The sequence below is a fragment of the Athene cunicularia genome, assembly GCF_003259725.1.
Source record: "Athene cunicularia isolate RWA chromosome 13 unlocalized genomic scaffold, athCun1 chr13_part1, whole genome shotgun sequence".
NCBI lineage: Eukaryota > Metazoa > Chordata > Aves > Strigiformes > Strigidae > Athene > Athene cunicularia.
In genome coordinates this window covers 7,494,129-7,519,616 of record NW_020799117.1, presented here as the reverse complement: position 1 = coordinate 7,519,616, position 25,488 = coordinate 7,494,129, and the positions used below count along the sequence as shown (strand labels likewise).

The following is a 25,488-nucleotide window of genomic DNA, read 5'->3' as shown; positions in this document are numbered from 1 at the left end:
TGCTCTCATTAACCATGGTGCACAAAAATTTAGAGCTGTCTGGAAACCAGAATTTCAGAACCGTGGAAAATTCTGAAATTGTAAATGAAACTTAAATTTTTTTCAATCGGAATGAAAAGATAACAGTTGCAAATGTCCTCTGAAAGTAGCATTACAAAAATGGTTGGCTTGGGTCTGTCCAAGCTTTGAATTTTTCTATTACTTAATCTTTCATTTCTGAAAGGCTAAGAGGTATAATTGTAAAACTGTAAACAATTTTGTTTCTGATTTCTCATTACAATTTCTCATTACAAATAATTTTCTTTCAGTATTTATAATACATTAAACCCTTACCTACCACACATACAATTTAAAAGATAATTCTGGAAAGTGCTATTTTATATCTGTCTAATGGAAAAATTGCAGATGACCAAGCTGAAAATAGTAATTTTTATTTGCTTACTTAGATGACTTTCTTTTTACCTTTCCTTGCAAAAGCAACTGTATTTTGCTAGTAGAAAGCAGCAAAGAATTATAAGTTCCCCTTGTTCATGAAGTGATTTTTTTTAATGTTCTAGCCTCAGCATTGACAGATTCTTCACATAAAAAAGAAAATCATGCAGCTATAATCTCTTATTTCTCAAAACAAAATGCAGTCCTTGATCAAACAATTTGCTCTTTGATCTTATCCCTTATGGAAGGTAGGAAAAGCTGACAGGAGTTTGCCTCCGCTTTGCCATCTTATTAGAAGAGCATAATACTTTTTTTTTTTTTTTTTTGCAGAAAACAGTAACAAGATGATCAGAAAATATTCAAAGTAAACCTCATTGGAAACCTGCACAAGCACCATCTTAGTTCTCTCCCACTTCTCCCTTCCCCCTCTCCAAATCCATTTCTTATGGAGAATTACACCTAAACTGACAGTGTTTTAATTAGAAGTGCAAATCTGGGAGTCTAAAGCCATAGTTGCTTTGGGAGGATTTCCCAGATTTGCTGTTAAATTCAATTCTAATAAAGGCTCACTTAGTCAACTGACATATTCGTCACTGAATGAATTTATGCAAAACTGTTGAAAGAAAAGCTCTTATATGCTTGTTCTACTGATTGTGGGTCAAATCCACTTTTGGTCTTCTACCCACACAGATCCTCTGATCTCCAACACTACTCTGCTAATTTGATACTGACTCGAGATAATTTCATAGGTCTATCTGAAGATTGACTTGGTAGTGGATTAGTTGCAAACATTTTGCTCCAGTTTTGCTCTTATTTTAAACAAATTCTCAACATCAGACTCTGTCAATGTAAATGAGCTTTGCTTTTTCTGTGTGTCACAGACCACCTGGCATGATTGGTCTCACCATTTTATCTCCAACCCTGACATGAACCCTGGATTTGCTTGAAAAATCTGTGACTAGCCATAGAGGAACGAACTTAGCGTGGGGTTGTGGAGCTGGGAACAGCTCTGGGTGCATCCATCACTCACTTGCTGCAAAGCTCTAATCCTCTGCTATGCTATGGATAGTGTTGAATGAGCTACCAACTGTTTTGTCAGGAAAGTGGAGTGATTATAATGCATGTTTCTCTGTCCGTGTTGTATTAGCGATTTTCTTGCCATTATTAGCTTGCATTTACTTATTGAACTCTACCTCCTGGTACAAAAGTCTGGAGTCCCAACTGCAGTGCTGGGCTTTAACACAAAGTGTCAAGAGACCCCTTACAAACACAGAAGTAAGAATGTTTTCTATCGACAATCTCATTTACCTCTTTCGGTGGTACAAATTCCTTCTTCAGCTCCCTTCATGCTTTTCTACAGAGGTAACAGCTGCATATTTTGATTTTACCCCATATTTTTTTGTGGGTAACATTAACCAGTGAGACAGGGGAAAAAAGCTGAGGGTGCACAGGTACTGAGAGTTCCATGCTGTTTCTCTCCTGCTTTTCTAATTTTTGTTTCAAAGAAAAAGAAGGAAAAAGATGGAGAACTTCCTAACTTTTGTATATGGGCTCTTTCTCATGTTTTCAGGCAAACCATGCCAGCTCATCCAACCCCTGGATGGAGGCAATATGGATTGCAGGATCTCAGCAGAAGTCCTTTTAAGAAAGGGTCTTTAAGTCACTTGCTGTGTAAATATTGCAACAACGGAACACATTGTCTGAAAATATGCAGAATCTCACAGATTCAATGGGAGGATGTGCATCTGTGAGACTTTAATTATAAGTCATAGTTTATTTACTGTTTCTTTCTGCCTAAGCTAATGGCCTTGGACAGCAGTATATGGTCCCTCTCCTACCATTTTATCTCTTCTTTTGCAGAATATGTTGGCACTTTTCTCTTCAATTTCCCTTTAATGGACAAAACCTCTTTCTAAAATGAGTTTTCCTGCTTAGTCAGAAATGCATCATGCCACTTGTGGTTCTCCAGTCATTGGAGCCTGGATTGCTGCAGTGCTAAGTATAAGCATGACTACATGGAGCAGCTACGTGCTGTTTTCAAGACATTCACTTAGCATTTTGACAGGCAAGAGGTACCTAACAGCCTAACCAGAGGGCTAGCATCCAGGAGCTTTTTTTTTTGTTGTTCCTTGGGAAGCCCTGTCATTTATGGGATCCAGGGTAGCTTAATTCACCTCTCTAATTCAGTTCCCAGCTGTGGGAGAAGAGGATGAATCACATTTATGAACTTCACCTGGGTGGGTGGCTTGACGTGTTGGTCACCAGGTGGAATTTACCTCTGAGCTGCTTCTTTGCCCATTTCCCCTTCCTGAGACACTCAATCCCAGCAGGCAGAGGCAGTATCAAATGGGCCCAGCTACAGAGTGGGTAATTTATGTACTCAATAGCAGCCTGCACGCTGTGCTCTCCAGTGGTCCTCAATGGACGCAAGATGCAGTCTGCTGCTACGCAACCAACACATCTCACATGCTCAACTAGCAAAGTATGGTGTTGGAAGCACTAGATGCCAAGCAAACATTCACTGGCATGGCCAACCAGCCCACCTCAACGTCAGCAGGACCCATGAACCACCCATGGTATAAAAACACTCCTACAGAGCAGAACTGCAGGACTGAGGTGTGTCCTTCACTCGAGGGAGCCACCATCCCTGAGCAGTCAGAACTGGCTGCTGGGATGTTTATCCCTAAAACTGCAGGATAATACATGCAGCTCTTCCAGAGGGCTGGTAAAAACCATTGTAAACAAAGGGCTGGTGTAGAGACATGAGGTGGAAGCCTAAGAAAAACTAAGAATGTGGTTGAAAGGCAGAACAGATAGATCCAAAAAAATGCACTGTCATTCTCTGAAGTACAGGCATGGTGTGTGCCTCTCATGTCGCAAACAAGGGTACTTTAAGGGATGAGTGTTTAGATAGAGGTTTGCTGAGAAATACACGGTCACTTCAGGCTGCTCAGCAGCTCTGGTGAAAGGCAAAGTCATCCCTCTTCTGTAGTTTTGCCAGTTTTTGCTACAAGGAAAAAAACCCGACTGTTGTCATGCCTTTGAGCAAAAATTTCACTGTAAAAAAGGCTCTTCACATATTTTTCTCACTTCGGTGACATTTGTTCGCTTTGCTGAGAAAAACTCACAAGGTGACAAGCATAAAATTTAGTCAGAAGTGCTCATTGGAGTGCCCCAGGAGATTCATTACTCAGGAACTTCCTCAACCTCAGGTGGCCCCAAATTTAACAGCACTCATCTTTCTTTTTAAGCAACGGCCTATTGTGCTAATGTCCTTTGCTGTGTTGTCTAGATCTCACATTCTCTTCCTCAGTCTCTTCTTCAAAGTATGCTTGATGAAGAAACTTTTTTTCCCAAAGTTTTAATATATTTTGGATTATATTCTACTGTTCTTACTTTTCCAAGATCCTCTTTAGCCATCGACATGTGCTCACAATTTAAAGCTTCATTTCTGAGACTTCTGGGCAATGTTACAATAACCTAGTTCAGACTTCTTCCAGGGTGCCTTGCCTTCATTCTTTTTGATCTGTTTTTTTTTTTTTTTTTTTTTTTTTTTTTTTTTTTTTTTTTGTCTGTTGTCAAATTTCTCAATCTGGCAAGAGAAAAGCCTTTTCTGGGAGGAGAGTATTTTCTACATTGGAAGACTTTCACTCTGAGCAATATTCCCAGATTTTCCCTTTCTTTCCTCTCTCAATTCTAATTTAGAATGTGATTCCTCACCAGGACTTTACAAGTTACATTCTCTCTATTTTAACTTTTGAGGCTTCTGCAAGGGTGTAGTGTATCCCTTACAGACCTGGTGAGGAATGAGTCTGGTCTCCCCAGCCAGTGTTTTTTAGAAAAGATTTGTCTGCCCAGGAGTGTCTGTCTTTTAACATTAAAACTCCCAAACTGTGAAGGAAAAACAGGTACAGTGTTTCTGCTGCCCCTATTTCACCTGCTAAGATCCATTTGGTGAATTTTTTATTTCTGAAAGCTTTGGAAGCACTGCTGAGATGAAAAGCTGCCCCCCTCCCTCTGTTTGCCTTTCTGCATCCTGAGATCTTGCTTTTTATTGAGAGCTTCAAGAAATGAGAGAGAAAATTCCTCCTATGGGAGAGCGTCCCATGTGCCTGACTCCTGCAGCTGGGCCCTCATGGACCCTTCCTCACATCTCATATCTATCCACAGTGTACAGGTGCTTATTTTTCCTGCTTTTCCCTTTCACCATTTGAGGACTCATCGTCTCCTCTTTTCCTTTCCACCTCTCTGTTCACACATTTGCCTCCTATTACTTCTCATCAAACTGTGTTGGGAGAATTCATTAGTGTATACAACAGGCTTTGAAGTTGTCCAACTAATGGTGATGTAACACTTTTGCACTTCTATAGGCTCTTTTATCTGAAGATCAAAGTAGTAAGTTATGATTACCATGATTGGATTATTGCTGCTTAGCCTCTGGATCTAAGGGTAAGCAGCAACTCTTCTGAGTAGGCATTAATCAGAATTACTGGATGATTTTATTAAATAGATTGAATGCCATAAAGTCTGCTGCTGCTTAAAGGAAGGGGTATGTACCCTTTCCTACCATTTGATGATATGAATCACGTGGCCCCTCGCTGTCACTTGGCTCCTTTGATTCAAGTGAAAATGGAAGGAAGACCGAGACACCATCATGGAGGACTTCAGAGGTGACCCCATGCTCTGCCTCTTCCAACTCCAGATGCCGTCCAAGCACAGCAAGGCTTTTGCCTCTATTTCTTAGCATGACCCACGTTTTGCTTTTCCCAATCACTTGGCTTCACCAAGTCTTTCACAATGAATAACCTAATGCCTCTGTCATATTGCAATAAATTTGTCTTCACTCGCTGTTTTGGGGTGTTACAACGGACATTGTTTGCTGTATATATGCATCCCTGAACTTCTCATGAAAAAGGGGCACAGTGCTTCCCTAGTTACCAGGACAAGTAGTTGGGATGAAATCTGGGACAAAAGCAGAATAGGTACAATAAATCCCATACTCCAGTGGAGTAAGAGAAGCACTCTGAGCCTCCCAGCAGAAGGCCATGAGGTTTTGGCCAGCTCTGGGGATTAAACCAGCAAAGAGCAGCTGTGGCTGCTCTGAGTGCTATGAGCCAGAACAATCTGAATCGAGGAGTTCAATGCTCATCCAACTGTGTATCCAGAGAGTGTGTACATGATATCTTAGTGCTGATAAAAGTGATGTACAGCATATGGAAGAGTTATTTAAGCAGGGCTTCCCTGTGAAAACACGCACAGGGCTTCTCATCTTAGCTACAATATTTTCCTGGAGTGCCAACATTAAAGCAGTGTGTGACTGGCAGCCTTGCAGAGGACACCACTTCAGGGAGATGGAGGTCATTCAGCTCCTCACAACCCTTATTCTTCGACAAAACCACTTGGCAACTAACCTAGCTATTAGGAAGATACCACCATGCGCAGTCCTGACTGCAGCTCAGAGGATGTCAGACCCCAGCTGAGCCGACTGCTCAGGGATAACAGGTTATCAAGAGAGAAGAAAATGAAAAGAGAAAGTGTGTTTCTTTTACTGATTGAAAATCGGCAAGTCAGAGTAGTGTAATAGGGAGTCCCTGGAGCCTCAGAGGGTCTCCTGCTGGAGACACACAGAAGGCTATAAATCTCAGAGGCATCCCTGTAAGTCTTAGTGCCACTCACAATCCTGATCCAGTGCACAGTATTAGAAACACAAGCAGCACATGCCATTTCCACATCAGAGATGTCCTAATAAAACTTCTCAATAGATTAAAAAATTGGGCAATGCACTTTCCCCCCTGCTATATTTGGCTTTGTTTTCAATCAAAAATATGAGAAACATTTGAGAAAGAGATTGCTACTATATTTTTAGCTTAACAAATCTGCTTTTGCATGAAGTGTTTGACTTCTTACTTGAAACACAGCTGGTGGAATGATTAATAAAACTGTCACTCAATGCAGGGACTTGCAGCAAATTTCTTGCTGTCCCCCAGTAACCTCAGTGGTAAAGGCCTGAAGTCAGAGCTGTGGAAGAGTGACTAGATATGCCTGATAGGGAAACCATCCCAAGGAAGTGGCTTACACATCAGTGGAGTTAACATTCATTACCTCTGCAGCATTTAGAATTTTTCAGATGGCAGAACATGGAAATTCAAAACTCATTTTTCATTTACAGACGAAATTGCATCTTCCCAACAATATTCTCTCAGTTGGTTATTTTCTTCTTCTGAGTCCTCTGTATCCTTCAGCATTTTTCCAAACAAAAAAGAGGATAGCAAATACGACTGTTTTAAAAGAATTTCCATTTTCCCCTGGCTGCCACATTTTGGTTGCCATGGAAGTGCGCAAACTCCAAAGGGGACTGTTTAGTTAGATATTGTGCAATTTGTCAAGCTGCTCCTCTGGTGAGTCACTTTCCCTGGTTAAATGCATTTCAGAAATAAGTGTGGTCATCAGTTCCTGGTGATTTGCAAGTACTGCTGTTACCCTGTGACCTGAATTTCCTCTCCCTGGACATAATTAACTCTGCCAGGTAGAGATCATTGCAAAATCATTTGGTACAGTTTTAAAGGAAAGAAGACTTTTCCAGAAGTTGAAATCCTAAATTTTTACTTTTATTCTTGAAGACCAACCTCAGCTCACCAGTTCAAGCAATCTGCCCAAAATAAATGATCCTGACCTCTGTCCCCATGGACAAGCCAACAAGCCTCCTGGACTCACCACACATTGAAGGAGTAGGGATGCTGAACCAACCCTGCTCCCAGCCTGGCTTGGCTGCCTTGTCCCCCAGGGCAGCCCCAGAATGAGCTGCAGGTTGTATGTGCTCCCCAAGAAAACAACAAGTTGCTTCTCCCTTCATAGCAAAAATATGTGCCTTGCCTCGAGACTGTGCAGAGAATCCACTGGGAGTCAGCAATGTGGTCTGTAGGAGCAAGTACACCATCTCCATGTCCCCAGGGCGGCTTTAGCAAACCCCACCAGAGAGCTCCACTCCATCACCCCCAGACTTTCCTCTGCAAACAGTGCAAGGGAAAAAAAAAGCACAAATCCTTCCCCATTGACTGTGGGACTTCTGCTTTGGGAGAGTGTGCACAGCTCTCCAGGACAAGTTGAGTCCTGTTTAAGGTTATAATGGGTACCAGGAAGCACCAGAAATGTGCACCAGGCTAAAAAGACAGACAGATGCTTGGAGTGTCAGAAAAGACGCCTGCTGAAATTGAGAGCTGCCAAATAAACACCGAGGCTCAGCCTTCATCTCAGGAAGGAATTAAAATCCTTTTAATTGCTAAATGCAGCTGGTTCTAATTTCCCTAATTCTAAATTTTTAGCAAAATAAGTAAGTACCCTGCAAATGTAAGTTAACAAAGGACAGAACAAAAATAATTCCCTTGAAACAACCCAAATCAAACCTCTCACTAAAAACGGAAAATTTTTGTCTCAACCAATTTCTGATTTAGATCTCGTCTAAAACCAGATCAAATCTTTCAATAGGTACGTCGTGATGAAATTTAAAAGTGTTGTAACCTCTAGAGGCTACTTTAGAAGAAAAAAAAACTCAACAACTTGTGGAGCAATTTTGCTGTTTTTCCCACCAACTCTGTGGCTGAAGTCTCCTGTGATTTTTTTCAATTGATCTAAAAAGAAATGTAAATAAACAGGAAAAATAGCAGAGGAAGATGTTCAGCATTAATTAGAGGTACATAATAAATACTGTACTTGCTCTTCCACAGACAAACCACTATGATTGACTGCAACAGAAAGCCTGCAAAGGAGCGCAGTGAAATGCAAGCCTGGCTGCACACTGTATAGATCAGCCAGAGCGTACTGTTTCCATGTCACTAAAAACAAATAATGATGTCCACAAGATGCCTATAAATAATAGATTGTATCTATTGACTGGATAGCCGCCAGCATTTGTATCTCCCCTTCCCACCTCAGAGCACATTCATTCATCACCTCCGCAAGCAAAGCTCCCTAAGCAGCACGTTCTCGCTCAGCCAGCGGTCACTGCTTGGCACATGCCACTGCACCCTGCACTGGCTCCAGGTCGGAACTCTGCAGGCATGTTAAAACCCATTTAACTCTTTATCCCCAGCCAGCTAGAGGGTGGATCATATCTTGCACCATGTCTCCTTGCACACAATAAACACCCGCAGCCTTTAGGCACACTGGTGTGGCCCAAACATTTCCCGCCAGTGGTCCCCTATGGCACCTTGCATGGACCAGGACAGAATCTCTTCCTGCTCACGCATCCCTGCTGATGCTCTTGAAACATTCCCTTTGGAGTCTGGCTCTCTCCTATACTCAGGCTGTGATGAAAGCTTCATCCGTCATTTCACTTTCAGTTCAGGCTGACCAGCGCATCTCCAGCTCTGTTCTCAATCATGCAGATTAATAATAAGCAATTTCAAGCTGCATTGTCCAGGTAATGTGACATGATAACCTATGATGTCATGATAAGACTATACGTTTCCCTTTTATTCCTAGTATGTTTTCATCTGAATCCAAAATACATGTTTTGTTTCCTCAACACAGTATAAAGAGAGCCCCTGTGAAGCTGGGTTTATTTTTTGAGATCTCTGTTTAATTTTCCTCTGGCAGGGCACAAAGGATGGCTGCATTTACTGGATGATACTGTGTGATATTTATCCTCCTGTCAAACTCCAGTGGGAACAAGACTCCTATAGTCACTCAGCTGAGAGAAACTGTGTATATTCTATCTCATGGTATCTTCAAAGGAAGAATAAATACCTTTTTGGAATAGCTGTTTTAGCCAAATGTATTTCATTTTAGTCAAACATAAGTTTTCTGAGTCATAGCAAGAGTAACTGGATTAAATTTAATAGTCTCCAATACACAGGAAGTCTCTTTTGGGCTCAAACCATATGAAGCAACACATTTTGTGATAACAAAAAAATAGAAGATCAAGCTAGGAAACTGACAAAAGAAATATATATTTTACTCCCTGCTTTTTTATCCTTTCCACAACAATCGAAAAATACAGTTTGTAGAAAATGATAGGGCGGATGAAAAATTCAGATGCCTCGTTTTGTGGCAGAGGAGGTTGGGAAGCCCAGACGTCCCCTCGGTCTGCTCAAAGGCCTTGGGTGCATCCTGAGAGAGGAATGGCAGTAACATGCTGGACATTAACAAGGTCCCACTCTCCACAGCTGCTACACACTGGGGTTATTTTAAGCTCTGAAGACAATTTATCAAATTACATTGCTGAAAAATGGTACAATGTGAGTCATATTTACTTCACATTTCTCTTGCTGCAGGCTCTCGCTATTGGCTGCGGGATATTTATTACCTCTGATGCCTGCTCTAAGAATCTCCTCTCTGGGTCTGTATTTCACATTTAATGAGTGCTTTTGCAATTTCATGACTGTTTTCTGAAGTTGAGGTGGCACTTTGCAAAGCCGAATGGTTTATGGCCTGTTTCAGACTTCACTGATTTCTGCCCATTACTGTAGACATGAAACTACTCACAACTCCAAAATGTTGCTTCTCCCCCGGACACATTCTGCTGTGCAACAGCCAGGACTTTGAAAGCAGAGACTTTAAGAGCAACGACAGGGACTATCTCACATCAACCAGGACAAATTAGTCCACGTGGTAGTGACTGACCCACATCCAGCGGGGCCACTGGTCAGTGACAGTGCAGAAGGGGAACCAGACATTCCAGTGGGAAATGTCTAAGAGCTCACAGCCTCCTCTGGTTGAAGCTATGTACCTACAATCAAGTCATTCCATTTATGGTTTAGGAGGGATGAACTCCTTGCTCATGCTCATGTTGTCCCATCCACAGGCACAACACAGCCTGCCATCAGGTCTGGCTGGGACTCTCCATGACTGGTTACTGCCTGGCCTTTGTCACACTCACCCAGCCTATGCCTAGACATGAAGGTTTCAGAGCTCCAAGGACACCAGTCGACCCCATGCCTGGCAGTCTCACTCATCAGAAGAGGCTATGAGCACACAACCCGTGGCTATGCTCTCTCTTGGCCATGCGCAGGTCACCAAATTCACAGCGTATCTTTAAAGCACTTGGTAGGTTGTGACCAGGATACCTAAAAGCCTGGTTAAAGTTCTGGCTAGTAAGACTGTCCTTAAAAAGGACACCACTTTTCTCTCAAAAGCAAATTTTTGTCTCTGAGAGGGACTGAAGTTCCCTGGGGACTGGTCCGAGACTGAGGAACACACATTTACAAGAGCAAGAAATTGCTGCAAACCTCACCACCCACTGTGCTAAATGATGTGTCTGTGGTTTTGATCTTACATTTTTTTTATGATAAATACATAGTGGCATACGCACTTAAAACAAGCATGTTCTGGAAAAAAAACCCAAACCTCCAGACAAATTTCCCCTTCTCTTTTCCAAAACAAAACTGAAATAAACAATCCAAAACCTCTACAAAAACAAAATACACCCCTGCACTTGCTCCTTTCTGCTGGGGAGAGAATGACAGAACAGATGTATAACAGAAGCTATTTATGTTGGTTAATACATTACTGGGGAGATGCTGAGAGATTGTAGTGATAAGTTTAGAAGCAACCACATAGGAGATATATCGGAATAGAGCAGATCCCCACCTGCCCACCACGTTGTTCTAACAAGCATTCATCTCTAAGTGATGCGTCACAGAAATCCTGCACTAGGTTCGTGTGAAAAATGCATGTGAAATACAGAGCATTTCTGTACAACAACTTCCTACGGAAATTCTCACTCTTCTGCTTCCTCCTTGCTTTCACATTTCACAGAAATGTCCCCCGTCACTTGCAACCATCTCAAGGAGCTGTACTCAGATTACTAGGAGTTATAATAATTCCCTTTTTTTTTTGTCAAATTTTCTCTTCTTGCAAATATTTGTAGTCAGAAAGTGCTCTTGTGCTCCACGGGAAAATATTGGTTTCGATGAAATTTCAATTTTCATTATCAAGATGATCAAATTAACAATATTAAATCAACAGAATCATTCTCATTTCACATTTCAAAGCAAAATTAAACAACACTTTGAAGTTGTGATTCAAAGCATGTTGTTTGGCTAGAGCAAATCTTGTTATTTGAATCAAAACCACTGATCTTTCCTTGACACTTTTTAATAAAGATGTTTCCAAATTTGTTTTTCCACAAAGTCTCAGCTTTTCACCTCTCCACACTCCTCCTTGGAACAGAAACTAGCTATTGAAATGTCCCCAAAGGAAGACATTCTCTTTCCTAAACAAGAATAACGACGACAAGAACACAAATGAGAATGAAAATCACAATAATCTGATCCTAATGCACAGGGATGTGTTACCAGACAGCAATAAAGTTGAAATCCCCCCTGCCAGGAAGACTTTCTGAATGCTCTGCCTGGACTCCTCTAATCAATGATCAGATGATAAAATACATTCATAACAGCTCTCACTATCAAAGTGCCCTGCAGGGTCTTATTTCCCCGTTATACCAAGTTCATTAATATTTGGACAAATTGGCATCCGATAGCCAGCAAGCTGGTGCCTGGCTTCCCTCTGCCATCCCGCGGGAGCTGTGCTGAGCTGTGTAGAATTGTCTCCAATTGCTGACGGAGTTGGGCCTCCTCGTCCCCCGGGCTCTGATGCTATGCCAGCATGCAGGAAATTAACTTCTGCCTACTGGGTGTTCACCCACATGACACATATCTCTGCTGAAATTTCCTCTGAAGAGAAGGGAGACAAAGCCCAAAAAAAGGAAGGATGGGAAAAGAAAAAACAAAAGGCTTCTTTGCTGTCTGCTTTTGTCAGAGCATCACTTCAGATGTCACCATGGCACGTAGATGCAGAAAATGCATATATTGCCTCTAAATTCATTCTCGTGACTGACAGTACCTCTGCTTTGAGTCAAACCTGGCCAGAAATGTTCTTAGCCTAAACTGGGATAAGTGTGTCTCTCAGAGCTGTGGCGAGGGTGAATGAGAGCTTTGGTGCTTGAGCTGCCCACATGCACCCCCTCCAACCAACAGCCAGAGCAGACCTCTCGGGAGTGATGGGTACGTATGATCCACATCCCAAGCCACAGCTCACGAACCCTGAGAACATCTGTCCTGAACACAAAACACTGGAGGTGTCAAAAACCTGAATCCTGGCTCACCTCTGATCCTGCCTCATGTGAGTATACACATATTACAAGAAAGATCCCTCAGTTATTAGAGACATTACTTACCGGACATACAATTTGTGCAAATAAATAAGAAAATCTACCAGAGCCCCGCTGGCAGCTATTTGGTTCCTATGCTTTTAATGCTGCTTCTTTTCTTTTTGAATGCCTTTGTATGAACAAAACGTTGAGAAGATACGTGTATCATGTGCTCCTGCAGTAGGCAAAATCTCTGTAATAAGACTTGTGTGAATATACCTCCCAAAAATGAAGATGGTATTTCCAGATATTATTTACAAATAAGTCTCTGCTTGTGTCTCCATCACAGATTTCTATCTTTGGCATTTCATGCAGTTTTCCAGCCATCCTGTATTGTGCCAGATTTTCCAAGAAAAAATATCCAGAAGTAATCACAAGGGTCATTCTCCAAAAAGTCCCTTTAGGAACCCTTTGGATTTGAGTCCTACTGAACTTTCAGGCATTAGAACTACTGACTGAAATGGAAGCCAGAGGGAAAACTCAGTACTTCTCTGACCTTTCTAAAGGCCTATAATATTAAAGCCACTCAGGGTACTCCATAATCTTTAGCATAGACCATTTAACCTTTCACTGGGCACCCACTGTATTATTTCTCCCTATTTCATTGGAATTTTATAGTTTCCCTATAATGCTAGAATGACCTTGTTTCTAACAGCAACAAAAGAAATGACTGACAAAACCTGATTGCAGTAGGATGGCTTTAGAAAATCTTGTTTGCATTTCTGTAAATTCCGTCAAAAGAACTCCCCATGATAAATTTAGAATGGTATTTTTATGGTCTCAAGTTTGAGGTCCCAAGTTCATGACTGTGAGACCTGTGAACCCCTGGGTCCTTTCTGAATCTGGAACTGATTGACAAAACTCCACTATGGTTCAGGAAGGAAGGTCACAGAAGAACCTGTTCAGCTCCAAAGCATGCAGAAAGATTACACCACATGAACTGCAAGAAGAGTCATCGGGGAAGGCAACCCACCTCGGAGAAATATCACATCCTTGTTGCATGAAAGCTCCTAGGGAGAACCAGAGACTGTTGAATATTCCAAACTCATTCGTCTGGTCATTGGCTGGCTGGTCCCGTCCTTCCTCGAATTCCTCAGTGTGCCACTCGTAAGGGCTGAAGCGACTCACCAGGAAGAGGACAACACTCACTCCAATGTAGGCAAAAACAATGCACATCCATATTTCATAAGCCAAAGGATCCAGAAAGGAAAAAACTCCTGGTTTGGACTTTTGAGGTTTTTTTATCATGATAGAGATACCTAAGCTCATGAATGGTTTGGAAAAGTCTATAACTTCTTCTCGAACCAGAGTGATGGTTAATGGTGCCACAGCCACATCCGCCCTCTGAAAAGGGGAGACAGAAAAGAGGTTTGCATTCTCGGGATAAAATACATCTACTAACTCCAGCTTATGTTCCTTTGATCTCTGTTTACCCCTGCTATCTCAGAAGAAATCAGACAAAACCAATTTGAAAGAAATGTTAAAAAGGAGCAGCCCACAATATTGGTGGATTATTTCCATTTTATCCCTACTGATTACCAGGTCTGTTTTGAAATCACAGCATTTTCTTTTTGCAGCCACCTAGCTCTTCTTGTCTGATTTATCCACTGATGTCACAGTCTGATGCAGATGATTTTCACTAAAAGAGCTTTATCATCCAGACATCAAAAGAGGCAAGGAAAGGCCAATTGCCTGAAAAAGGATGCCAGGATGTTTACTTCCATCAGGAACTGCTTTTTGATTGCATAACTGATGCAGGAGAAGAGGAAAAATGTTCCAGTGACACTGATGTGCACTCTCCACTTACTTTGCAATCAGTCTTCAAAATGGAAAGGGAAATGCATTGAAATGGCTGTCGGCATATACTGTGGAGCTACCAGCAGGAGACAGATCATCCCCCACTCCAACACAGTGACACAGAGACTTAGGCACTGATGCTCCCTACACTAATTTCCCCTTTCACTTACAAGGGAAAAATTAGACCCCTCTGGAGGATGACCTAAACACCGCAGACTGACCTACCAGACCAAACCCGGTTTAGAAGTGTAGGGTGCAGGTGTTTTTCTGAGATGATGGAAACTAGTCCTACTGTTCACCAGTCATATGCTGAGCGTTTGAAATCTTATCCTTCTTTCATTCTGCGATTATCATGCAAATATAAAATAAAATTTGGAGATTCTACCCATGGGAGAGTTTGACCTTTCAATACTTGTTCTTGCAAAAATGAGAAGAAAAAGTAACTTGGAACTGTTGAAAGGAAATATTTTGACATTTCCATAGGCACAAAATGTGCTGTCCCTCCCTAAATTAAAATGTTCTACTTGGGCTGGTTATTTACATTACCAGAGCTGCAGTCCTCAAGACAGCTCAGACTGATAGAAGCCAGGGCTCCTTCTTACTCCAAGGCTTGAATGCGTTCTCAAGGACCAAGAGCTAAGGACAATGGACGAGGTTGGAAACTCACCCCATAAACGAGTTCTCCCACCATGCCGTTCCACGTTTTGGTGTCGGGGTCCCGGGCTCCGTACTTCCCATCTCTGACAATCTCCAGCCTGTAGTGGTAGCCAACATGCTTTGCAATCTCAGCAGCGAGCTCCACACAGTAACCTTCATACCTCTCATTGCCTTCAAACTGGTTGGCGTTCTTCTTGAGCATCACGTATGGGTCTTCCTGGAACAGAAAAGACCAATACTGAGCCACGGTCCACATTCCAGAGACGGACATCAGGGGCTCAGACTAGAGCCCAGTGTGCAGCTTGTGGTCCTCTTGCAAAACTCTAGTTTTGCGTTCCTGGACCAAAGGGCACCGTCAACACACAGTGGGCTTATTTTAGAAGTATGAAACGTGTTTTTATTGTGGCACTTCCTATTTATTCATGCAGAATCCGTGTGTGCTTCTGCAGTGACGGATCTGAGGGGAACGGAGTGGCTGGGGGAATTTGGGCAACAAACCTTTCAGTGCCGTTCTGCAAGGGATGTTTAGTGCATTTGAGCTGTGAATTTTTAAAGGCGTGTCTGCCTATGTGGGCACAGGCAGAAACAAATCTGCTGGACAGGAGACAGCCTTAAGATGTTTAACTCAGTTTGGGTATTGTGTATTCTCTGTAGACTCACAATAAGTGTTCAACAAACAAGTTAGTAAAATTTAATGTTTCTGCAGGGTAAGCATATACAGTGAGACAGTACATGATACCATACATTACGGGGTACCTATTACTCCTTCATGATTATAGTGGAGATTTGTTTTTAAAGCTATGATTCAGACTCTCTGCACAATACAGCTTATCCTTCCCAGAATTACAGCCCCCATTCTGTGGGCTAAATACAAAGCACAGGTATAATGTTCCTAATTTACCTATGCTGATGCCTCTACTATCTTGTCATAATCTTTTGTATTTTCTACACTTAAGCATGAGAGCTCTTTAATACCTATTTAATTAGCCACAGCAATTTTCAGATACCTTTATGGACTCAGCAGGAAACAGTAAGTGCTGTTATTATTATTATTATTATTGTTATTGCTATTATAAAAATTATGTAGTACAAAGGAGGGCACATGAGGGGGAAGAGAGAGTCTGCACATCAGGGAGATGGGGGAGAAGGAGAGCTGGGATAGAAGTCACAGCACTTACTAGGATAGTTGTGACTATGTAAGTCCTGTTCTGGAGACTTGTAGACTCATTGCCACTTTGAGTATCTATGGCTGCTGGAACCAACTTCTCATCTTCATTCCAATAACCAATCTGCCGAATACAAAACCAGGATATCTCATTGATATCTCTTTGTAATATTAACCAAGATTTGGTAATACATCATCCAAGCAGGATCAGCTATCTCTGTATGTTCACACCCAACAGAGATCTCCTCTCCTGATTCTTGATGTCTTTTGCTGAGGGGACCAGGAACTTCCCTGTCGCACCATGCCTCCAGCCTGAAAATAATGTGCATTATACGCTACAGTAGCAGAGTGCTTGTATGCACACAAAAACATTCGGCACACGGTAGTGGGGCATTCTTGCCATTCCCTACCTCACCCCTGTGCCAAGAGTTCACACTTCCTTTGTGTGACTTCTGAATATTTTTCGAATGGTGAGCATGCCTGCTGCACGTCCAGATGCTACAGGGTGACAGAATGCTACCCTGCAGCTGAAAGCCTGCATGAACACAGGACTGACTCTTAGGGCATCTTGAGACAACATGACAAAAAATCAAGTGAGAAAAAAACCCCAACCCTAGCCAATGCCAAAAAGTTTGGGGTTATGAATGAACTGAACAGTTGTAAGGGGAAGAACTCTCATGTTACACTGTGCTTGTTAATAATCAGGGGTTTGGGCTGAGCTATCACTGCTTGCAGGTGAAACAGAGTGCCACTGAATATCACTAAGATCACTGTTGAGGTTATCTGCTTTGAGGGCTTGATTTTATAAGAGGTTTTCCATCACCTCATCTAAGTATGAAGTTGCCTGAGCTCTGCTCATGTGAAATGAATTTCTTATCACAGTAAGTGGGAAAGGGTATTAACACAGGGCTCGACCAGGAGCCTGCTGATGGCAGCTTAGAGATCATAACAGCTCAGGAGGAAAAATGTACACAGGCTTCTCATCAGTCTTCACTGCACAGACAACAAGAAAGGAGAGTGAGGAAAGAGGTTCCAAAGCTCTGTCCTAGGGCAACATAAATGGAGACACGTATGTTTGTTTTGCATCTCTAACCTGGTGGATCTAAAATACAACATACGTTATGGTAGTGATGTACATGTCTTCCAAGCGAATATAATTTCTCTCAGTAAATACACAGCAAAATCAAGATATTTAGCCATTCTGTGTCTCCTCCTCTAGATTTTCTCCAAATGCCAAATTCCTGAAGTTCAGAGCCCCATACTGGATATAAATACTGTATTTGTCCTTTTGTGAATACCAAGTAGAGGAGGATGACCACTTTGTATGTCTTCAAAATGACGTTTTTATTTCTCAGTGAGAAATCTGCCTTTTTTCACTTGACCATGGTGGGTTCTGATCTCACACTGGCTGCTCTCAGGTCTAAGTATGAATTGGGGATATGGGCTGTAATTGTGGAACTTTCACTGTTTGCAGTTTTCCTTAGCTTCAAGCAAGTAATTTATTTTTCAGGGGACTGAGAGGGTATTCCAGTGAATACTTCATTCCAAAATATTTAGTATCTCTCCTTTATCAATGGAATAACTAATTCTTTGTTCTTCAAACAGGTAGTATCTAAGGTGGGACATAAGCACATGAAGTCCGATTTTCAAAAGGTTTAGTGTTTCAAGGGCTTGGTACTCCTGTACAAGGCCAGATTTTTCAAAGTGCCTGGGATATAGAAAGGGATCAAGACTCCAGAACAGCACAAATGTCTGTATAGCTGTCAGGACGTGGTTAGTGGTAAAGCTCTTGTCACTTCAAGGAGAGAAGAATTAGGTCAACATAAAGGGTTCACCCACACTGGTTAGGGAAGACAGCTTCTGTCTGGCTCTGCCTTGGCTCATCCTTGAAAAAGAAAATTGGGAGAACAAAAACCAGACACTCGTGGATCTGGGCCTGAGCCAATGTGCCCCGCCAATAGCAAGACTGAGTGGGCCAAGATTTTACTATCGTAGAAATCCCTGCCCTACAGCTGAGATGCCCTTGTTGCTCTTGATAACCCCTTCCATATGTTGTATTTTTTTAGTAATATACCATGAGTTCTCCCTAGTGCTTGGCTTTGCTTATGCAGAGAGCTGGGAATGCACTCATGATGACTCCACATACAAGCTTTCATGAACAGAAATGTCTGTTGAGACCTAGTCATACCATAACTCAAACACCAGGCTGATGCCTGACACGAGATCTCAGGTGACTCTCTACTTTACCTTTCTGATTCCATCATGTTTCATCTCAATCACATGGAGGGTGTAGTTGGTCCGTCGTCCCTTCTCATTAAACTGAACGTTGCCAGACAATCCTTCAAAACGGACCTTAAAGACATAAATATCAATGAGGAGAGCAAATTGTTCAGCATCTCATGTCACGGTGATTTGGCAGCAGTAAGAGGTAAGGGGAGGAAGGATGGAGAGTGCAGTCATGTCTCAGATGTATGCAGGGGAGACAGAACATCTATTTGACACTGGGCCTTAGCTTAGGTTCACTCTCTACTATGTGCCTGGGCATGTGCACAGCTTTTCTCTCAACTTACCCTTTTATAAACCCTTCCTCTTAAACTTAGAGGTCTGTTACTGAGCTCAGCGATGCATAAGAGCTAGATCATGTTGTGTGAGCCCATCACCTATTGGGATGTGACAGTAAGATAAATCATCTCAGAACTCCTTGGGTTTTGTGTTTGTTCGTGTTTTCTAAATCTGACCTGGAGTCAGGATTTGGTAAAGAATTTGTCAGTCCAAATCAGGAACTGCATTTGGAGAAAATATGAAACCATGGCCAAAGCTCCCAGCTGCCGCCTTTCGATAGAGAGGAGTCTATTCAGTTAACAAGCAAATCTAATTACCTCTGCACCAGCCTAATAAAACCTGACAATTTAGTATTGTAAATGAGATTAGCATAGGAAACTTTGGATCATAAATCTCTGCTGATAACACTGCTGAGCTGAAGAGTGTTACTCACATCACATCCTGTGTCCTGAACTTCTCCTCTCAGCATGGCCGTTTGACTTGTTGCAAAAGTGCCCAGCCTGGCGTGGAGGAGGGTTTCTAACTGGAGTCACATACAGTGTGTGGGGACCGGGCAGTTGGAACCAGGAATATGGGAAAAGAAGTGCAAGTTTGGGTTGCTATGGAGGCCACGTGGGGAAGTACTGACACCACTGGATTTATTGGGAATTAAAGGTTTGTTCTCAGCCTTCCCACTTGCTTTGGACAAATCTGTTGTCCCTGCAACTGAAGTCTTCCCACATGCAAAATGGGAACAGGTATTTACTGCCTTTTTCAGTGCTCTGAGATCCTTGGAATAAAGACCCATAGTGAAAAAATGAGGATATATCATTATGGAAGAAATCTGTTGCTAATCTGCTTAAACTGTGTTTGTTTTCCAGCTGTTATCACAAAGCTTTGCCATGAAAATGAACATCTGCCAGTATTTTCTGAAGCTCCTTCAAGTCAAGAGGTATTCCTGGTGAATTTGGAGAAACATGCTTTTCCCTTCTCACAAGACAAAACATGCCCATAAAAGATAGATGCACCAGAAAAGTACCACTGTCTTAAGCACTCCCGTGCCTGCTTTTGCATTCCTCCCCTTTGGTTTTATTTTCAGGTCCTGGCTGATTCTGAAGCTCAGGTCATGGGTGCTCGTGCTTTGCAGCCTTGTACACACTAAAAGGCAGGTGCACAGCACCAATTTCTCCTATCTGAACAAATGAAATCTTAATCCTGTGAGATCCGTGTAGCACTGAAATGGCAAAAGGGGTCTATCTCATCCATCCTGGAAGCTGCAGCACAACTTTTCCATCATTTAACACCCTCTGAGACCCCTTGAATCATTACAAAATATAGCGAGGACTGATTTCAATAGTGTTAAACACCAATAAAGTCATCTGGAGGCATGAAGCATTTAACCACATTTGTGTATAAGTCATGGCATGTGTTTTTTTGCTGGGAAGGCTGGTGGAGAAGGATGCTGTTGTGGTCTTCTGATTTATAGGGTTAGTCAGCAGTTAGGGACTAGCTACCTTCTTCCTACATGTGGTAACCAAATAATGTTAACAAAAAAATCTGCCAAAAATTATCATAATCTTTTCAAAGTACAACTGAAACCTCTGTATATTGGTTTAAAGTGATATTTTGTGAGCATTTTCCTGGAAAAAAAATAAGTAATTCTCTTTAATAAAAGCATACATCATGCTGAAACATGTTACACTTGTTTCTGAAAAATTGTAGAATGTTTCAAATTACTTTTCATCTTTGATCCTGCCATCCATGACTCCTTCCTACACTAAATGGAAATAAGGCAATTTGGAAGCTTATTCCAGACTTTTGAGTAGAGATTTTTTTTGTTTCTAAACAGCTTATAAAATTTTAGGCATTAGTAAATGGGAGGTAAAGAGAAAGCACACTGTGAATAGCTGTAAGAATTGCCCTAATTGTGAATCTTTACAGATAGGATAACTCAAACCTTCAATCTAATCATAAGTTCTATTTCCATCTGCCCCTTTCTTGCTACTATACTAAATGCTAGATGATTATTCAATTCATAGTTAAAATTTTCCTAGGAGACTTCTTCCCTTGCATGTTTCAGAGCCTTTTATTTTGACCATCACAACTGAACTGGTCAAATCTTCTGAAAACTGCAGTTTTTCAAAGGTAAAGGAATAACTTTTGCAAATAGCTCTTCATGTTCTTTGCCCAAAATCAGTACAGTTGAAAAATTAAGAGTTTTAAAACTGTTTCAGTGAAGAGACGAGGAAACTTCAAAGATTTTCTAACACACACAAAATTTTATGTTTTAGCCAAGTCTAATTTCGATATCCTGTTCTCACAAATTGAATAAAGGAAAATGCTTGAGAACTCACTGCTCATCAGAAGACTACCAAGTATTTCATGTTTATTCGGTAACCGATCTCCCTAATGCATCAAGGAGGCTGATTTTATTATAAGGGTTTGGAGAAGCTATGACAGTGATTCGCCCAAGGTCATACAGAAAGTCAATGACAGGCTTGGGAACAAATTGAATCCAGGCAATAAAATCAAATCAGATGCAAGGTTTGGTTTTAAAGGAATTGTTGTTTACCAATAAGCCAAAACCAAATCAAAACAAAATACTTGGGGAAATTTACATATGATGCAAGTTAACCAAATTAATTTTCTTCTTCCTGCCTTCTCACGGTTAAGGAAAGAAGATGAGATAAGCTATATTTGGATAATACTGAACTAGCAGTATTTGCAAAGGATCCATCTATTTTTGTCTGAGAAAAGACAAATGCAAGAAATGACTGTTAGTCTTGAAATTTAATGAAATTTTAAATTATTCTGCCTTTCTAAGTCTTTGATAAAAGTGTATTGTTTTTCTCTCTCTTTAAGTTTCATGTAGTATTTTTGTTTATCTGAAAATCAAGATTTATGCAGGATGAAGAAGCAAGATTATCAGATATCTAAATGGCAGTTATTAAGACTTTTATGAATCCTCACAGTATGAAACAAGCTATAATCTGGGCTTTGAGAACATTTTGATGACACTCAACACATAAGGCAAATTTCACATGGTTTCAAGCTTCATTAACAGTCTGTACTGTTAAAGCACAGTAAATTGAAGGAGCTGCAAAAAAATATGGTCTGAGCAGGTCTCTCTTGGGAAGGGGAAGATAAAAATAGGGACCCAGGATTTTATGGGATAATATTTTGGCTTTTCCATCTCAGAACTCCACAGAAATTAGAGAAGGCAAGGACACATCAGGTGGTACCAGGAGAAGCAGTTTGCTGGATGCACCCCTGAACTCTTCAGGAGACCCGTCTCTAATCTGGAAGGATCAGCTCCTCATCCTGAGCGAGTCGTTTGAGCGTTTCTGCTGCTAATCACCTCTCTTCCCCCACCCCCAGGCTACGCTCAGCTGCCCCTGCAGTGCACACATTGGTTGGGTTTCAAACCTGCTGCAGTGCTCTCTGGATGTCGATGCCTTGTCCCCAGGGCACGGCAGGGTTGGCAAGGCAGTCCCCAGCGTTGCCCCGACGGGAGATGTCGATCCGCTGCCTCCGCAGGTTCTGAAAAGCTTCGGCCATCACTCGGACCCCATCATATGTTAGAGCTGACGTGTACTAGAAAGAGAAGAGGAGTAGTATATGGCCTGTTAGGGTGAGCTGACCTTGGGCATGCTACACGGGTTCACCTCATGGCAACTTTTCAGACGATTTCCCCTGTTTTCATCCTTCCATCTATGAAGTTCAACAGCCTCTTGCTCCCTGTAATCACTACTGTCCTGTTGACTCATGAAAGTTGGTGCTTTCTCTCCCAGAGGATGGGAGAATGAAGGAGAAGCTCCTGATGCAGAGCTAAGGATGGCTCTGCTTTGCCTTTCACTCTTCTAGCCCAGCTTCCTTCAGACGGAACTCCCTGAAGAGGATTCAGCCTTAAAAGACATTCACCTGTTACCTAGGTCTTTCTGTTTAATCAGAATCATTAACCTGAACTTATATGTTATACCGTTTAAATGTGAGATATGCAAACTCAAATAACAAATGACCCTTTCTGGTCACAGATGGAGGCCAGAAAACTCTACTTCAACACACAAAACATCTGCAGAAGATGAGTTTATTCAAGGACAAGCTTGTACAGAAACTAGAGTAAAACGCCAGCATGAATGGTGAAAAAGTTAATTCCTTTTCCTATGATCACCTACTGATTTATTTGTTTGCAACTTTTTCAAACTAATCCTTCCAAACTTGACATTTCTATTGCTGAGTGTTTGTCACAAGTGTATTTGCTTTTAAATGTCAGATTGAAAAAAACCAAACTCCCCTCTCTCCACCCCTTGACAGCTTCAGGGTCTTCTCCATTAGGAACTAAAATATATTTCCCCTCTGCTGTACACGCTGATTTGAAACGCTCAGAAAGAACATCTGGAAAGACTTTATTATCACTGGATATGTAGTAAACAAGCCAAAGGTTAAGGAGTTAATGAGGCTTTTTCTTTTTTATATACTGAACAGTATGAGATGTTTAATCCTTAGTTTTGAGGAGGGTGAAAACTGAGAGACTGTGTGAATACACTAACTTGTGTATTTCTTCACAGGCAGCAACTCCTGCCTAGTAAAATTTAGACATTGTTGAAGCACCTGGAACAGACAATGTTCATCATTACATTAAGTGGCAGGTTTTCAGAGCGAGATTAAAGAGCCCTGTGGAGTCACAAAGAGGTGAGCATAACATGAAATGAGCCAGATGGACCCTAAATTAAATGTTTTTTTATACCACTTGCCTTTGGCCTCTTCCAGTCCACACGAGGATGCTCCCTGGCGTCATTATTCCTCCACTGCTGCATGATCCTGGCAGGAACAGCATCCGTGTAATTCACCAACTGGAAGCCAGTTACGTTGGCTCCGCTCTCCTTGAATTTGGTCAGGTCAATATCCATGAATCCCTAGTACAGGAAAGAAACGGGGGAAGCTCATCAGAAGAACACACCTCTGGGTGGGTAAGAAGAATCCTGCCTATTTATGGCAGCCAGCTTAGGACAAATCTTTTCCCTCTGTAAGGTAAGGTCCAAGTCAAGAGAGACTACACAACCACATGGTGAACTTGCCTTTCTCACAGGCTTTGAGCTGGATGTATCCTGCAGTTTCCACCCAAGGAGACAAATAGTCATATTAATAACTCACGAGCAAGAAAGCTAGCAGAATAACAGACAAATATATCCGAAATAACACTTGGATGAAAATAACAAAATTGTCTAAATGCATTAGAAAGAGTTGTTTACCCAGCTCTAACTTTTATGCATTCAGTCATCAATGGAGAGGCTACATCCTTTCAAGTCACAATTTGTAAGGAAAAACAAATCTTGAACAATGAACTTTCAGCAGATCAAGAAGTGGTTGGTCAGCTTGCCAAAGGAGTCTGTCTATTAGAAAAGTTGGCTTATATGATTTGCTAATTTGGGAGAAAAAAGAGTATAATTTTGGACTTCAGCTTACTAATGAAATACATTTCTTCCATTTCTTTATTGTTCTTCCCTACCTCTTGCCCACTGCATGTAATGAACACAAGTGCACAAATACACCTGTGAATTGGGGTGACATTGTAGACTTGGTGACATTGTAGACTCAGTCACTCCCTTGAGTCAGAGGCGAGATACACTGTGATCCCTATGGAGGAGAGGTCATGTTTTGGTCTCCCAGCTTTGGTCCTATCTCTTCAGCACTGCTGTTAGGCAAAACTGTTTGCTGTGCCTCCTTGCACAAAACAGCTGCTTGAAGAGAGACTCTGCCTTCCTGCTTGGGCTGCTGTGTGTGGGAAAGACTGAAGTTTGGTGCTTTTTCTTTTGGAATGTAAGCACAAGAGATGTAGTCAATTATTTTCCCTTATACCATTAGCAACCATAATGCATGAGGGAAAATGAATGAGGGGATTATGCATAATGCAATCACTTGGGCAACAGAAGAGCTTGTCTGAGCTCTTGCCGTCTCTCTGCCCTCCACCACATACTGCTGGTACATGTTCTCTGCAGATACCTTCTCAGCCTACCACTGGGTTTCTCTCCCCTGCTTGCTCTCAAACATATGATGATAGTGTCAGTTAAAAAAGCCAAGTGACATTATTCCCATGAGACACTGGTCAGGTTCCTAAAATGGTGCTCTCTGTGCACAGGCTGGGGGAACTAATTAGCTTACTAGCTTCAAGGTCAGGATCAAGCCATTAGATAAAAACCTGCTTTGGGAAACAGACAGCTTGCAAGGAGAAGACTAAATTGCCCTCTGACATCAGCATCAGACTGAGGGAGTTATAAGTGACTCAAAAATGTCTTTAAAGACTTTCACACTTTTTCTTCCGGCTTGTTAAAAGTAATTTGGCATTCACTTAGAAGGCTGAGGATTGGATATAGGTGTACAGATGCTCTAAATAGATGATTTGTTTTGCTTCAAGGTGCAGTGATTTAGGTTTAAAAAAAAAAAAAAAAGTTATATTTTGTGTACGTATTCCTCAGAATGCTGGTTAAACCTACATCAATCTTGTTTGTAATTGCTAGCGTAGGGGTTTCAGAAAGCCAGAGCTGTGATTAATGAATAGGAAATGCAGCAGGATAATTGTCCCTGACATCTTAATGCATTTCAGGCCAAGTGTTTTTTGACACGCAGAGCTCATAAGGTTCTGTAAGAGGGATCTTGCAGGTTGCCAACTGGTTATTCATGGCTAGGACCAAATTACACTGACATTTTGCTCCTGGGAGGTACTCAGGGGAAAAAGATCTGTCAA

At 41.7% G+C, this 25,488-nt stretch overlaps 1 protein-coding gene across 8 annotated transcripts in view; it reads right to left on the bottom strand.

Moving 5' to 3' along the window:
* GRIA1 (glutamate ionotropic receptor AMPA type subunit 1) overlaps positions 1-25,488 on the bottom strand; it is a 194,611-nt gene that overhangs the window by 24,189 nt on the left and 144,934 nt on the right. For all 8 annotated transcript variants that reach the window (XR_003399366.1, XM_026858090.1, XM_026858087.1 and 5 more), the window contains 6 exons: positions 23,498-23,659; positions 22,170-22,337; positions 18,450-18,554; positions 16,216-16,326; positions 15,048-15,254; positions 13,557-13,927 (listed from right to left, as the gene is read on the bottom strand). Coding sequence is in view for 7 of the 8 variants with exons in the window: in XM_026858090.1 (XP_026713891.1) it covers positions 13,557-13,927; positions 15,048-15,254; positions 16,216-16,326; positions 18,450-18,554; positions 22,170-22,337; positions 23,498-23,659 (1,124 nt within the window). In the remaining variant the exon portion in view is untranslated. The remainder of the gene's footprint in view (positions 1-13,556; positions 13,928-15,047; positions 15,255-16,215; positions 16,327-18,449; positions 18,555-22,169; positions 22,338-23,497; positions 23,660-25,488) is intronic.